Raw genomic sequence first — 15,764 nt, 5'->3', positions numbered from 1 at the left:
ATTAGCCTGTATCTACCAATGCAACCCACCTACCCTCTCCCCAGCCCGCTGTTTCCCTGTTGGGCTGCAGAGTGGTTAGTCGCTACCTGTCACACTACACTTCAGGAAGAAAGAGACAGGTCACTATAACTGGGATGTATTTTGCCATGAGAATAGGGTGAGCTGAACTTCCTTAACAGGTTCAGGACTCCCTCTGTACAGCTGACTTGCTGAATCATTTGTATGAAACACCTTTTTTCAGTGTCAGCCTGTGGCTTCTGAGTTGCCCAAAGCGTTAGCCAGGCTTTCTTTCGTTTACTGGCGAGACGTGAACTGCTCAGTTTTTCTCATGTAAAGTTGGGATGCAAAAAGGTGGATGTACCACTTTCTCAGTATTTTCCTGGTACTGTTTTTCGCTACTGGTACCCAATTTAAAGGTTATGGACAGCCTCCTGTAGATGATGTTAAACATCTGCAGTAAGAAAAGATGACTCTTTTTCAGGCCACTTTCATGCAGGGGAAGGGAAAGGTGCATGTGCAGAGAGAGGTTCTGCTACATCTTAAAGGTCTCTTTCAACCTAAAGATTCTATGATTCTCTGATTCTACACTTAAATTAGTCTGGGCCTAATTTCTTTTTGGTTATATGCAGTCTCTTGAGATGGTAAGAGGTGATAAGGGAGGTGGATAGGAAACCGTTACATAGCTAAAACATCACCTGGTGTAGGGGATTGTCATTACCATGCAGCAGGAGGGTGTACAGAGAAGCACAGAAACTAAGCTTATAGACATCGTAGGGCAGGCATGGAAAATAGAGGTGCTGCAGTTGTTTCTGATAATGTGGTTAACGACACCAGAAAGGTGTAGTAAATCTGGAGGAAGTTGTGGCTTATTTTTAGGTGTAATAACTCTACCATTGAGCCTGTACTTTCTACTGGAGTACGTTTTCAGTATTTGAAAAACGCAGCAAACTGTGTGGGTTGTACATTACGCCTTCCTGTGCTTTTGCACTTTCACCTATGTTTATGGGATGATTTACATTGAAATCTGCTGATTTTTAGATCTGTTAGAACTGTAGCCATACTGTGTTCTATCCTTACCGTTAAACTTGTAGGAGCAATGACAGGCAGGAGACAGCTCAGTCACATCCATCATGGAGGTTTCAGTGTATTTATATCCCTTGTGGAAAAACTGAGAAAACCAGACTTGTTGGCATTCATTGGTTTTCTGGTAGCCCACATGTTTTTCTTATTTGTTCTTTTTTTGTGGGAAGTGCAGGGAAAAAAAGGTCTAGGACTCTGTGTGGCACCTCCTTTCTTCAGGTAGTTGAAGATGAGCTTCAAGAATGGCCTGGTTAGACATTTGCCTTGAAGGTCTGGGTTTTTAACAGAAAGGAGGCTTGAAAAATACTCTGCCTAGGTGAACACTACAAAAATACGTAGCTCACTGTTGTCATGAATTTTTCAGTGTACAGCATGTTGTTGGGGAAGAGGGGTGATGATGCCCACAGTTGTGTTAGTTTTCACCCCTGCCAGGAAGTTTTGGACTTGATGCTTTGCTAAAATGAACAGAGTATCAGGGTGCCTTGAAGAGCCTGTTCATCTGGACATCAGACCCTTGTCTTATGAAAGAAGAAAAAATGGAGAAAAAAGTGCCTGGTCCCAGTGAAAATAGAAAGAGGATAATCTGCCCTGTTGATTGGTTGCATAAAAGGTCGTGTTAGTTTGTTCCTGATTTTTCTAGAGAGAGGCTTCAGGTTTCTGCAGATGAGTATTTGGAACAGAAAATGAGGTGGTTTCAGTCTTGTGAGGTGACTGCACTTGCCTGAGGGTGGAACAGCTCGGTGGCGAGCGGAGGAAGGGAAGGCCCTCCATCCTGGGGGATCTGTGGGGCTCCCAAAGGCAGTGTGGTCAGCTGGCAGCGAGGGAGCACTTCTCAGAAGGAAGCTTGGAGGTGTCCGAGTATTGAGAGACTGTAAAGAGGAGAAAGTGCTTCTCAATGGGTGGATTTCAGAGGCTATTATAAAACTGTCTGGAATTAATAGTGTGGTTTCAGGAGATCACTGAGGCTGTGTAAGTGGTGAGTTGTCAAGGTGCTGCACAGGACAGCCTTACCTGCCATGGCTGCACACTCACGTGTTGTCTTTTGTGGTGTGCTGGTGAGTTTTTTGGCTCTGCATAGAACTGTTTCAAGAAGCAGAAACATAGCGGAAAAACGTGACATTACCAAGAAGAGGTGAACTGTTTTCTTCTGGGTCAATGTGAGACTGAGGTGGAGCAAGAGGAACTGTCCCTTTGAATTGACTGAACTGAATCCTAAAATTTTTACCTTGTTCCTGGCATGACAGATGAGAAAATACTTATTGAAGAAATGGGAGAAGTGGCTGGCTTGATTTTCACGCTTGGTATTAAAGCACAGAAGGAGGAAAACTGGGTAAATGAGAATTGCACGTGCAATAACACAAGTGGTCTACGCTAAGGAGCACAGAAAGGGTGAAAGCTATTAGTGGAAGACTAGTTGTGTAGGTGCTACACCAGCAAAAATACATACTATAGTGAGAAAAGAGGGTGAGGTCAAGGAAGAAAACCAAACGAGATGTTTGTTATCCAGGTTCTTTTCATTACTATACAAAACTAGAACAGCTGGTGCTGAATGTGTAACTAGATACAGAGGCAGCAGAAACATGGTCAAATAGCATTCGTGGCCTGAGCACAAACACTGAAAGTTATGCAGAAAATTAGTAAAGTGTCATGAAGTGGCACCATACAAAGAAACAAACAGTAGCATGGATACAGTAGAATCTGTTTGGTCAGAATCACTTTGGGAAGGAACTATGAAAGATGTGTTGTAGACCTCTAGCTTAGGATTTATATACAGACACTGGAATAACAATATTATGAGAAGGTAATACTATAGGAAGAGTAACATTGTAGGCTATGTAGTGGACCAGATCTATATTAAAGCACAAATGATATTATAATGATGTGATATTTCTGTACATGACAGTCAATAGTTTTCCTAGCAAACGAGTAATTCAGAATAGAAGTTGTGTTATTTTGGACTTGGAAGGAGTTGCTGACCTTAAAGAAAACCTGTTTGTTTAAAAAATGAAGACAAAGCATGAACTAGGTTCATGTGATTTAAGTTTAATGGGATGATAAAAAGTGAACATTTGTTAACTTAGGAGAACTAGTTAGTGAAAATAAGTGAGCTGAAGTACTGGAGGCTTAAATGGGGAAAAGGTTCAACTTCAGTCCCAAGTAAAGGAAAAGAAGAATTTTGGGAAGTTACTTAATCCTTCTAGCAGAGAACCTTCTCCTGGGAGGGGGACTGGTAGAGTAAAGGTAATGGGGAAAGAAGGAGGAGTAGATGATCAAAGGAAATCACTTCTTGGAAGTTGTGGTGGAACAAGAACAGAAAGTATTAAGCTGACTTAGAATTTATTTAAAGTTCTTGAGAGTTAAAGCAGTTAGTAAAAGTTTCTTTAAATCTATAAGTAAATTGAGAAAGAAGACATCCTTTTGTTGTATAGGGAAGCTGGTTTTGAATTAGTGCCTTTTGTTCAAAAGCTGGATGGATATCTTTGCACGCTTCTCAGAAGAGCAACAGTATGGGGACAGCAACAGGATGATGAATAGAAACAACGTTATGCACATGAGTATGGTTGAGGTGGAAATTCAAGACAAATTCTAAGTAAGTAAGGATGTAAAGTTGCAGTGTACGAGTGCCTACATACCGGGTCTTTGCCTACTGTAAAGTTACTTGCAATAGCTCACCATATCTAATAAAAATATACATGTAGTGTATGTGGCTCATCATTGCCCAAGAGCTGAAGTGCAAATCTTTGAGACATGAAGTCATTTATAGCTTTATTTTTAAAGTAAAGTTGATTTGTATTATGGTGAGCTTAAAAAATATTTGCAATACTCTAGATTTTTCTTTTTACATAAAATATTCAGGAAAATATTCTCATCTCAAAAGTTACCATTTCCACTGTGTGTGCCCAGGAACTTGTTGAACCTTTCTGTGAACAGATGTTGATCACCAGAAAAACAAAAATCTATCTCTGTTTCCTCTTCCTATTATCCACGCCCTGCACCCCACCCCCCGTAAACTGAGTTTATTTCCTGTCAGATTAGTGAGTTAAATTGGTTTATGGGGAGGACAGAGAGGTGCCAGATTTGGTGCAAGATAAGCCCATGGGAGCAGGAAAAAGCCCTTGAGGTCAGCAGGAGGAACAGACTAGTTGGCTTGTGGGTGCCCAGCCTTCGAATTCTGTGTTAGCGCAGCAGAACTACGCGTTGCTCTTGGAGGGGCTGTTGTTCAGTGTGGTGGATATTTTGTTTGTTTTGGCATTCTGCTTTGCAAGAAATACATGATCTTCACAAACCTCCTAAAATGAACATTTGGTGGATAGCAAAAGTCCTTGCAGCAGGACTTGAATCAGGCAACTGATAGTATTTTGCAGCAGTTCCCCTAACATTTGCAGTGTACAACAGTTAAATTCTCGTTTTGACCTAATGCAGATAAGAGCACTAGTATAGATCCAGTGTAAATTGTTTTGCTTCTGTGTGCTCTTACTCTGTACTCCAGCTTTACTCAAGGTTGCTGGCTCTTGACGGAACTACATGGGGTTGCTGTGGAGAGACTTTCTTAAGATCTTCAGTGCAGTTGGGCTTCAGGATATGCTTTCCTTCATGTCTGGATTTAATTGTAGATAATTTTGGAGGGAAAACTGTTTCTTACTTTGGGAAACCTGGCATACTGCTGGCATCTGGTCATTGTACCGAGCAGTCAATCAATCACTAGATAAAAAGGGGCAGAAATGAGAGATACAGAAAATAAATGATCTAAGCAGAATGCCACAGAGTAAATCCACACCACTACCCCCCCCCAATAAATTAATGCCTGCGATGGCAGTTGTTCACAGCCCTGATAAGAAATGGCAGAATTGTTGTGAGGAGGTGCTTGGGGAGGGCCCTGTTCTCCCTTCCTTCCCCACACTGTCAATAAAAGTAATGCACATGTATTAGAGGCGATCAGGCCCCTGTAATGAGCCTTAATTCCAAACTTCCTTTCTTTTGTAGAGCCTGGTGAGAGTTGTAAGCAATCCCTGACACTGCCCAGGAAATGGTATTTTTATTTGGAAACATCTTGCTAATAATTTATATTTGTTATGTTTTGATTTTTGTTTTGTAGAAGGAGATGCTTTCCAAGAACTTGTGATCATGGATTTTTCCACTCTTACTATTTTTTATTGTTGCTAAAACTCTTATGAAATTGCCAGCATTTTGGACCAAGCTGTTACTTGTGACAGAGGTGTGTGAGACTTTAAATCATAGGCTAAAATACCAAGAAATAATAGGATACCTATAAAAAAACCCACAGAAATGGCCCTGTCAAGTTAAAAAAGAAAAAAGCTCTAGTCTGAAATCACTGTATTGACTGCTGGTAAAAATAACAGCAAAGTCTGTGACAGCTGAAAGAGAAAGGAGGAAAAGCATGTTGCTTTTAAGTTTTTCCCTTTGTTCACTGGCAGTGTGCCCATACACCCCATTCAGAGCTCTAGAAATGGTTCACTGATTTGAAACTCTGGCTGCTTTTAATTGTGTGGGTTTTATTTGTTTAAGTAATATGAGGAAAATAGTGAGCTAGGTCTTTCAACATTAAAATATCAACTTTACAGGCATTTTTTGTCCAACCCTTCAGACAAGTTAAGAGGGATTCAGGTTTTCGATTTGTTTTTCTAGTTTCCAAATGACATTTTTTCACAATGGCTTTGAATTGTTATTACACACTGAGAGAATCTCACAGTGAGCTGGCTGACAGCATAGTAGTATAATAAACACTTACACAGTAAGTCAGACAGCACCAAATCCATCTATAACATTGAAAAGCTGTTGAGGTGTATTCAAGGAGAGTACTGTGCAAGTAAGTTGGAGTGGTTTTTTTTCAACATTTTCTGTTGTTAAAAGTGCTTCGAAAAAAACAAACATCAAAAGAATGTACAGTTGTATAACATAGGATTTATGAAAGTATAATTGTTCCATTACTTTGGCTTTTAAATATATTGTTAAATCTCTGTTGTAAATATAGTGCTTTCTTTGGAAATAAAAGTTCTGTTGCAAAAATGAAATAAGAAGAATACAAACATTTTAGAGTACTAACAAAGCCCTGGTTTAGGTTGCATTTTAAAGAAGTACTTCTTTTGAAGTAAAGTAGAAGACATAATGTTATGTGCATATCAGATGTCAACCTTTTGGCATTTGTTTTATAACAGTGCAACTCAGAAAGGAAAAATGTGTAAGTCTTGCTGAGACTTAACTTATATGTTCATTAAGTTGTAATTAAACAAAAAGACAAAAGCATCCATGCCATGTTCAGCATTACTGAGAAATACAGGCTTATGTTTACCTGCTTGAGGTTCCCCTTGTGATCAGTACCCATCTGTGTTGTCATGATTGTCTAGTTTTGGAACATTTAACAGTATGTTTTAGTTTGGGACAAAACACATTCTTTCCTTTTAACAAGGGTCTCCCCGTGGCTGCTGGAGACTGAAGGGGTGTGGATGGACCCAGGGATGGATTCACTCCACAGGCAGAATCTGTTGTTTCAGTTGATGAGTGGTGATGTCTTCTTTTGGCATATTCTGAACTTGGATGTTTCTTCAGGGTGACAACAATCCCCTTATTGCTATACAGACTTTTCAAGGTGGAGGGCTTGCTTTAAATAATATTGCCTTCCTGGGTGTTCTGTTTCATTGGTTTATATAGAATTACTGGCTTCCAGTTGTATTAATGAGAAGATTTGCGTATTTATTTTTCCATACTTTATATTTTCATTTCAAAATACAGCCAAGCTTATGGTTCAGGGAACAGATATTTTGTATTTCTTCTCTCATTTAAATAGTGCTCAACCTCTCACCCAGAAAGTCAACTATTTGTCTTAATGCTTCACGCTGTTACATTTGGTGGAAAAGCCATGTTTACTAGAGCTGCATAACTGGATAAGCAAAAACAGCCTTTGTCCCAACCAGTGGAGCTGTGGTGTTGCTTACTTTTGGCTGCTGGAAAAATTATAAACAACTGAGTCCCTCAGCCAGACTGGCATTGGCAGTATCTTCTGCTATGAATGGTTGCTGCTGGGTAGACTCTGAGAACTCAGCTGGGTCCAACACTTGGGGATTTTTGGAAGCAAAGGCGCATGTACTTTCACATGGTTTCATTAAAATAAATATTTCTGATTACCTTGTAATTTTTAACTAATTTTATTAGTGCTGTGGGAAATGGACTTTGCAGTGGTGTCCTTCTTTAGAAAGACAGGGAGAAGTTAAGTGACACAGGTCTCCTGAGGTAACTTCTGCAGAACCAGGCACCGGAGTCCTGTTTTCTAGTCTCACTGGGTGTGATTTAGCTCTGGATTGAGATGCATAAATCACAGAAAAGTCTAGATTGGAAGGGACCTCTTGAGATCATCTGCTCCAGCCTTTTGCTGAAAGTAGGGCCTTGGATTGTGTTATTCAGTGCCTTGTTAGTTAAGCCGAGTCTTCAGAGGGAACTGTACTACTTCTCTAGGCTTCTCTGTTTAATTCTTCTTTTAGTAAGCATCTTCTCCTCATGTCTGGATGGAGTTTCCCCTAAAGCAGCTCAGCCCTGTTGCCTCCTGTCCTGTTCTCTGTGCATCCTTGTGAAGAGACCAGGTCCCTCTTGGTGTGTGAACTATGAATTCTATAGGTGTCCGTTTTGTGCTCTGCTAAACTAGTGTCTTGGTGATGCAGACCTCCCATTCCTATAACATGACTACAGGCAGCCCGTGTCAGGGATCGCTGTATGATTTGAACGCATTCCCTAATTACACTTGTTGAGTAGTAGGTGTGATTTAGTTGTGTCACTCGGCTCTTTTTGACGTGGCTGAGTGGGATGCCCCCTGAGTGAAGACTCCCTTCTTGACTCCGTGGTTCAGCCAAGTGAGTGCTGCAGAGCTGACTAAGAGTCAGTCGGGATAGATTTTTCTCTCTGCTATGAAAAGTTTCATGAGCAAAGGAAGAAAACATGTTTCATAACTGTCTTGCAAAAACTACAAGTGTTTGGAAATTGATGGATTTTTTTAATATTCTCTGAGTCCAACTGATCTTATTGATGTAATGTGTAATTTCTAAAATAAACATTTAGTGCAACCAGTGCCTATCATTTTATTCCCCCCCCCCCCTTGTCTCACCTAACTTGATCATTTTAAGAGTTTGATTCATCAGATTTGTCCTGGGATGTAGACTTTACTATTATATATAATTTATTAGGAATTGAGATGAAAATTTTCATTGCATCAAAATCCATGGTGAGCTCCTGTTGAGCTCAGCTTGTCCAAGATTTGCTGTTACAGTGTAATATCAACAGATTTATTAGTATTTATTTCACTTGCCCTGATGGTAATAGTTTCCTTTTCTGTGAATGAAAATACAAACCCATACCTGAATCATGCAAACTAGATAAGATTTTGGGGGTAGTGACCAGAAATTTTAGCAGCTCACTAGGGATATTTAAATTGCCTGTTTCAGTGGACTGTTCAGAGTGCCTTCCTCCTGCCTTTTGTGCTCATTGTATCTTTGATCCGTTTTCAGAGCAGCAGAGCCATGTCCCAGATATAAGGAATACAGGTTATGATAATTTTGATCATAAATGAATTATCTCTGAAGTGAACATTCATTCTTCTTCCATTTTGTTAAAAATGCCTGTTAGTGGTTTTAAGAATACAGCATTTTCTCTGCTGCTTAGGTCTATAGCATTCATCACAGAAAAGGAAAACATTATTTCAGTTTTGCTGATACTGAAAATAGGTTCTTGTTACACTGAAAACACTAAATAAGTATCAAGGAATATAATTTGTAGTAGCGTCTGCTGTAGCTACCTAGAGGAAACTGTTGTTCAACTTGTGTGTATTGTAGGATAGTGGACAGGATAATTTGTTCTGTTGATTATGAATGTAAATATTGTTTTTAAGGCAATGGTAACCAAGAGTATTTTTCCTGTTTACAGAGCAAGCTTTACATGGAAGGATTTAGAAGCCTAAAAGAAGGAGAACCAGTGGAATTTACTTTTAAGAAATCTTCCAAAGGCCTTGAATCAATACGGGTAACAGGCCCTGGTGGGAGCCCCTGTTTAGGGAGTGAAAGACGACCCAAAGGGAAGACAGTACAAAAAAGAAAACCAAAGGGAGATAGGTAATTACCTTACTTTGCTATTCCCCCTCCCCCCTTTTTTGTTCTTTGCAAGTTTATCTTGGAAAATGTTTTCAGCATTTACTCATTTGTGAAAAGAAACCCTTCTGTGTAAATTTGGCTTTTACATGTAGCCTAGTCACTGATTAAACTTAGTAAGATGTACCTATACAACTACATAATTCACCCACTTGATTGGTTTTACTTGAGAAGGTTTTATTGAATTAGAGGAGGCCTGTAGAATGTAATACTATTTTGAAAATATTGCCGTTAGATTGATAAGAGAGGTCTGTCTGAATACAGGTGAAATAATGTCATATTTAGGTGAGAATTCTGCATGCTGAAGAGACTTGTGTGCAGCGCATCGGTAGTTTTGTACAGAAGAAAGTGTAGGTGGTGCAATCAGGGTTGAGGTGTACATAATTTGATTAATTATTTCTTTTATTTAGTGAGCAAGAGTATCAAGTGGTTTTGAAGCTTTCAGTGCCTGGTGGTCTGAAGAAATGTAATAATATTTTACAAATTTCAGGTTAGTCTTGAGAGCTACACTTCTTTATACACAAGTGCAGCAGTCTGACTTGCACTGTTTTACTTTACTTTCCGCCTCTGATGGCTTGAAGAAGTTCTGTAATCATCTTCACTATAAAGCCACCTGCATCTAGTTCCCAGAGGAAGCCTTCTTGCCCCAAAGCTTGTATTTAGGTGAATCTCCCTTTTTTCCTCATGGTATTGCCCAGCCCTTAGCTGTAATGGCTGAGATCAAGGGGAATATATAGTTTGTGAAGGATCCTAGTAAGAACATCCAAACAGCCAAGTTTTGCCTGCAATATTTGATATATGGCATGACTGTGAGAAGGCTCTCTTCCATTGCAAATTCTGAAGCAAAGAGTAGCTTGGGAAAGAGGGGGTCACCTGGAAAGGCAGTAGAGCCCTGCCTCGAGAAATGCAGGCTACAGATGAACTCAGTTTGTCCCCACCTCTGTAAAAGGCTTCTTTTTTTTTTTTTTTTTTTTTTAGTTAAGGACTGGAGACAAGAAGATAGTTGTGTCTCTTTCACCTTCTTTGTAAAAGCTAAAAGCCATGAATAAAATTTATTGCTGCTGTAACAGATCACAGTCCATAACCACAACAAGGAGAGACTTTGTAAGCTGGACAAAGCTCTCTTTTTGATTGTTCACCATATCTGGCCTTTCAAAGTTATGCTGCATGCAATGGCTGTGAAGTTATTTTTTTTTTTTTTTGCTCAAGCTAGGCTTCCAGTATAGTTCTTATTTAAACCATTGGTTTTCCATTGACTGTAAGTACTAATTTGTTTAAGGTATTAGCATTGCTTCTGTTACTGATGTTTCATACAATGGCAGCATATAAAGGCCACAGTCATGCAGTCATGATACATGTTGTTGCATGTGTATATGAGGAAAAGACAGTCCTTGCTTCAAAAACCTTGACTTTTAAGTGGACAGGTTGTAAGTAGACAGGAAAAACTACGTATTGAAGGGGACAGGGGTTTGAACGAATGCAGGTATCTGTACTGCACAGTGTAGCCAATGCTTTCAGAGTTCTGAATTCATCTCATCCTAGGGAAGCATCTAAAATACTGTGGGTGAATCTTGCCTTGTGGCTTTTTCTTTTCAGGGACTACGAAGGGAGCCTAGCTCCCATGCTGTAGATACTCTTACAAGTCTTTAAAGTTAGATGAGATGAGTCCTACTTTCCGTAATGTTTTTTCATAGCTAAAGCACATAAAAACCCAAACAGATATACCCTGAAAAACAGTGCAGAGAGATGATCTGTGAAGCACTGTACTCCTTAATGTTCGCTTGCCTTTAAAGAAGGAAAAGAAATATTAAATTGGTTTGAATATGAAAATGTGGGCAAAACCATCTACCCACTTCTGTTTCAAAATTCTTACACTTAAGTCATTAGATACCAAAAAAGTCTAAAATTTGAAATGTTTGAAGTGGCACTGACATCACTCGGTGAGGAGTAGTATCTTTGCTTGAAAGAAAATTAGTTTTGATTGAACATCTGGCCAGTAAAGAAGGTGCATCTCTGATATGTAACGGAAAAGTTCTTGAAGATTGGTGTTGTACTGTGAGAACTGCCTCCATTTATGAAAAAGCTAATTCCAACTTCTTGTGCTCATCACTTTAACAGTGTGAGGGCCCAGCCTCAGTGCATCTTTTTATATGGATCCTTTTTGAATGGATCACATAGCTATAATAATGGTGTATTAGGGCAGAAAGGAAGACAGAGAGAAGGAGTTAGAGATAGCAAGGGGGGGAGAAAGGACAAAGCAGCAACATGTGCAGACAGGGAAGAAAAGAAGTCATGACAATGAGGTTGCTAATATTGATGCTTGTTGGTAGTTTTTGTGGGGCTTCCACAATAGACCCAGAGTCTCTGTACTCTGCAGACTGTTGTTGCTGTGAGGACCGTACTATGATATTTCCCCTTCAGCATTACTGTGGGCCACATTATTTTTACAGCATAGGTGGGAAGGCTTTGTAATTGCTGACAGTGATACTGGCCACTTTGGCATCTTTCTCAGCAAGCATGCTTGCGCATGCCAGTATGAGGAAAGTCTTTTGTGGTCCATGTGAAGTGAAGCTGTCACTATAAGCAGCCTGCAGGCTTTAGGTTCACGGACCTTACTTTAAGCTATTGCAATATCCATGTGTCTTACATACAGAATTTTTTCACAGGGTCTAGTGTAATCTAGGCTAGGGGGGAGGTTTCTAAACAAGGCTCAGCTGGAATTTGCATCTGACAAGTGCTAGGTTCAGAAGTGGTGTTTTATGTCAGAGATGTACAGTGGAGGGACTGGTCTCTACCTAAGTCAGAGATGAATTTGTAATGTATTACACTGCAGCGGGTTGTGGATCTCTTTGCAGGAACTCTTAACACATGCCAAACGCAGTGTGTTTTGCTTAACTTTGGCAGTGAGCTGACACAAAAACATGCTGTGCTGCTCTCTAGGAGTGACCACAGGGAGATCCAGAAAAGATAAAGTACTCTGAATTCACATCTTAATCATCTGTTTAGTATCTTGTAGACAAGTCTGTGAAATCTTGATTTAGAGTAGAATAAATGAAATCAAAACCTAGCCCACCATCTCAAAATAAAGTCTGGAGGAGGAAAAGGGAGGAAGGAAAAAAATTGGGTGGGTGGTTGTTTGGGTGTTTTGTTTGGTTTTTTTAACAAACACTCCCAGCACTGGTATGTGACCTAAAATGAAACTGGGTAACAGACCATTTTATCAGTTGTAACTTTTTATTTATTTTTATAAATTTATATAGCTGGTAAAATACCCTTTAGTGCAGTGTATATTTAAATAAATTTCACCCACAGACCTTTGGCACAATGTTAACAAAGAAGATGCATGATGCTCACGGGACTAGAAGCTAGAGTTACCTTTGGGACCTAGAGGTATTATCCAGTACCTGTAAATATTCCTAGTAGGAGCTCACTGTTTGATACCTTTTCGGCAGAGTGTCTGTAGTGCTGCATCTGCTCAGCTTGGCACTTGCTCCACATGGAGTGTTTTTGGCTGGGGGAGTGGGATAGGATGACAGCTTTTTTTTTTTCTTTTTTTTAAGTATTTACACCAAAATGGAAGCAATAAAATAAAGCAAGGAAGAAGGGACAAGGAACAAATAATTAAGGGTATAGCTCTATCTCCCGGTTCTAAATTTTGGCGTTTCAGTTCTATGCTGCCCTCCACTAACATCACACTTGTGGCAGGGAAGCTTTCTAGCATGGATGACCTGTAAGTGGTTTGAATTTGAACATGTAATAAATAAGAAGTATGTTGTGAGATTTTGGGTTTGACATGAAACATTTCACTGACTTGATTTATAGTGCAGCCCTGCAAGTAAACTCTGAGGGGAGGGAGTTGGAAGCTGCTGGAAATGGGGGAGCTTAATGAAGCATTCCACTGGATAAACAGTGATGCTGAATTGTGTTCTAGGAATATGGCTAGTGAAATAGCTGTGTACTTCTAGCTCAGCTGGCTAAATAGTGACATGCTCTGCAGCACTGATGTAACACTTCAAAAACATTTTTCCAACTTAAACATCTAAGAGGAGAGACAACTGGAGAAGAAGTGTTTTTGTGTTAAGATGTAATAAATGGTGTTTGCCAGTAACTCTCGGACATGACCAAAAGCATAATTTTCAAATGAAGAAAAACATATTTCTAAACCACTGATTGGGTGGAAATAGTCACGTAGGGAAGGGGGGCTGTAATTAAATTATATAATACGTCCCTGATGAACTGTCACTTAAAATTAATTTGTGTCCAAGTCAGACAGAAATTGGATTTAATACCTGAAGACATTCTGTGGATGATCTGAAGCTGGACCGTAGTAAGAAAATCTTAAAAGTAATCTTTAAAAGCTCGTGATCTGCACATAACAGCCACTAAACTGCTGTGGTGCAGTTTGGCGAAGATGACAGTATGGTGGAGTGCTGTGAGGGACATTTGGATTGAAGTTAAAGGACTAGGAAAGCTAGTTTAGGACAGCAAAGTTACATGGTACAGAGTCACTTCAAACTTGAGGTTATATAAATTCCATCTCTACTGACTGAATCAGGGCTCAAGCGTAAAATTTAATTTTCATAGAAAAGCCTCCTACAGCTTGAGCCAAGCAGACTTTTCTGAAGGAGACATGAATAATGAGAGTGGCACAAGCCACTCAGGAGAGCCCTGAACTACTAGTACCAAAATGGGAGAAGCTCATAAAAGCTGTGCTTAATGGATGGGGCTCAGGCAGAGATGGAGAAAGCTCATCAGAGTCCCTTTGCCTGAGAGCTGGGAGGCAAGGCCAGGCTGCCGGTCACCACATACAGCTATGATGCAGGAGGCATGTCCAGTCCCTGCCCTCAGCCAGCGCCAGGGACCCGCTTTGGGCAGATCCTGAACAGCACTGGGGCGAAACAGGGAGCAGACAATGCAACAGTATGTGGCCAACCAGAGAAAGAGATGAGAAAAGTTCAGGCAGTTGTAGCCTTTGGCCTGAAATGGTGTCAGCATGTCATTATCAAAAGGTTGAATTTTCCTGCTGCTCTCCAAGGTAGATCGCTTTCACAGTTTACTATTTTCTAAAGAGTAAGGTGACACAGAAGTAATGCAGTAGTTGCATGGCTTTTATACAGATTTCTTAAAAATACTGCCTTACAAAAGGACCTTACTCACGGGTGGTCTTTCAGAAATTAAAAGTGTGGACGCCTTCTCCTCCCTTACTCTCTTTCACCAGGTTAAAACTGAAAGATTATAAGAATAGTTTCTTTCCATTTTTCATTCCTGCTTTTCCCATTTTTCAAGCATAGGGTATTTTCTTGGTTGTTTGCTTTTTCCCTGCTTCTTTTGGATGTTTAGTTCCTCTTTCCAGTGATGTCTGAGACCCCTCTTAGGCATACAGACCACAAAGACCACTTGTGCTTTTGGAGCTCATTGTGAAATGAGGTCCCTCTGGCCTGCTGTCCTCTTTCCAACAGGAGCATGTATTCAAGGAGAGACTGTAAGAAATAGGGAAGCATAGCTGTCCATCTCTGGCAGTTAGTGGTTTAGACATTTCTTCAGTATCAGTGCCTAATCTGCAAAAGGCAACTAGTACCCGAGTTGCTGGACACAACTTCCTCTTGGATCCTCAAGCAGCATTTGAGATTATTTGTGCAGAGTTTTATACAGTTAATAATTTGCACACTTAGACAATAGGCTAGAAAGGGGGCTAAACACCAGTTTGAGATGTGCTTCCTTACAGGATCTTATTACTGGTATTTGCTGACTGTCCCATAATAAGCCACTAAACTAGTATGAACTGCTGGTAACAGAAGCGGCAGAATGCCGACAGACTAAAAAAAAAAAAAAAAAAAAAAAAACGCAGCAGCAAAACCCAAAAAGCCTGAGTGCTTTGTACTACTCCAGTACTTTAAGGAGGTTACATCTTTGCTGGACTGCAATCATTAGAGACAAAGTTTTCCATGCTTGCTCTTTTTTTTCAGGCTGACAATTTCTGGGAAGGCTTAGCAACAGCTCAGGTTTTTCCAAGAGTGGGATAAAAATTAATAGGTTTAAAGAATAGGCAACTTTTAAAAATAGCTGCCACTTGGTGCTGTGGATCAGAGCCTTGAAAGCTAGCTTGAAGATGGATCTCAAGGGCAGGGCGTTAATTTTTCTTCGTGTTTGTGCAGACCCATCCAAGTCTGTTACAAGCCTATGAAAAGTGTCACTGCATGTATTCATTAGATGTCCCTTATTAAAATCTACATCATCTCATCTGTGTTTAAGGGAGCTCAGCAGCCACAGTCTTCCTGCGTACCAAACACACAGTGTGCTTCCAGGACTTGGTCTGTCCAGCCTGATGAGAATAGAATCAGATCTCCAAGACTGAGTATTTTCTTCACCAAAAGATGAAAGGAAGGTGGCTTAAGCAAGGAAATACAAAAGCAGCTGCTGCTGGCTGCGTATAGTGCCCAGTGGCTATGGACCTTACACTGTTTGGCATGATTTCATCTCCAGCCTAGGGTGTGGCTAAACTTCAGTCTTCTGGAAATGCCAGGTGTAGAGATA

General features: G+C 40.2%; 1 protein-coding gene across 6 annotated transcripts in view; it reads left to right on the top strand.

Moving 5' to 3' along the window:
- Positions 1–15,764, top strand: part of LIN28B (lin-28 homolog B) — a 116,190-nt gene that overhangs the window by 50,727 nt on the left and 49,699 nt on the right. For all 6 annotated transcript variants that reach the window (XM_080389849.1, XM_080389848.1, XM_080389851.1 and 3 more), the window contains one exon: positions 9,010–9,194. In XM_080389849.1, the coding sequence (XP_080245975.1) occupies positions 9,010–9,194 (185 nt within the window). The remainder of the gene's footprint in view (positions 1–9,009; positions 9,195–15,764) is intronic.

The sequence above is a fragment of the Falco punctatus genome, assembly GCF_963210335.1.
Source record: "Falco punctatus genome assembly, chromosome: 5".
In the NCBI taxonomy this organism is placed as follows: Eukaryota; Metazoa; Chordata; class Aves; order Falconiformes; family Falconidae; genus Falco; species Falco punctatus.
This window is presented reverse-complemented; position numbering and strand designations above follow the sequence as displayed.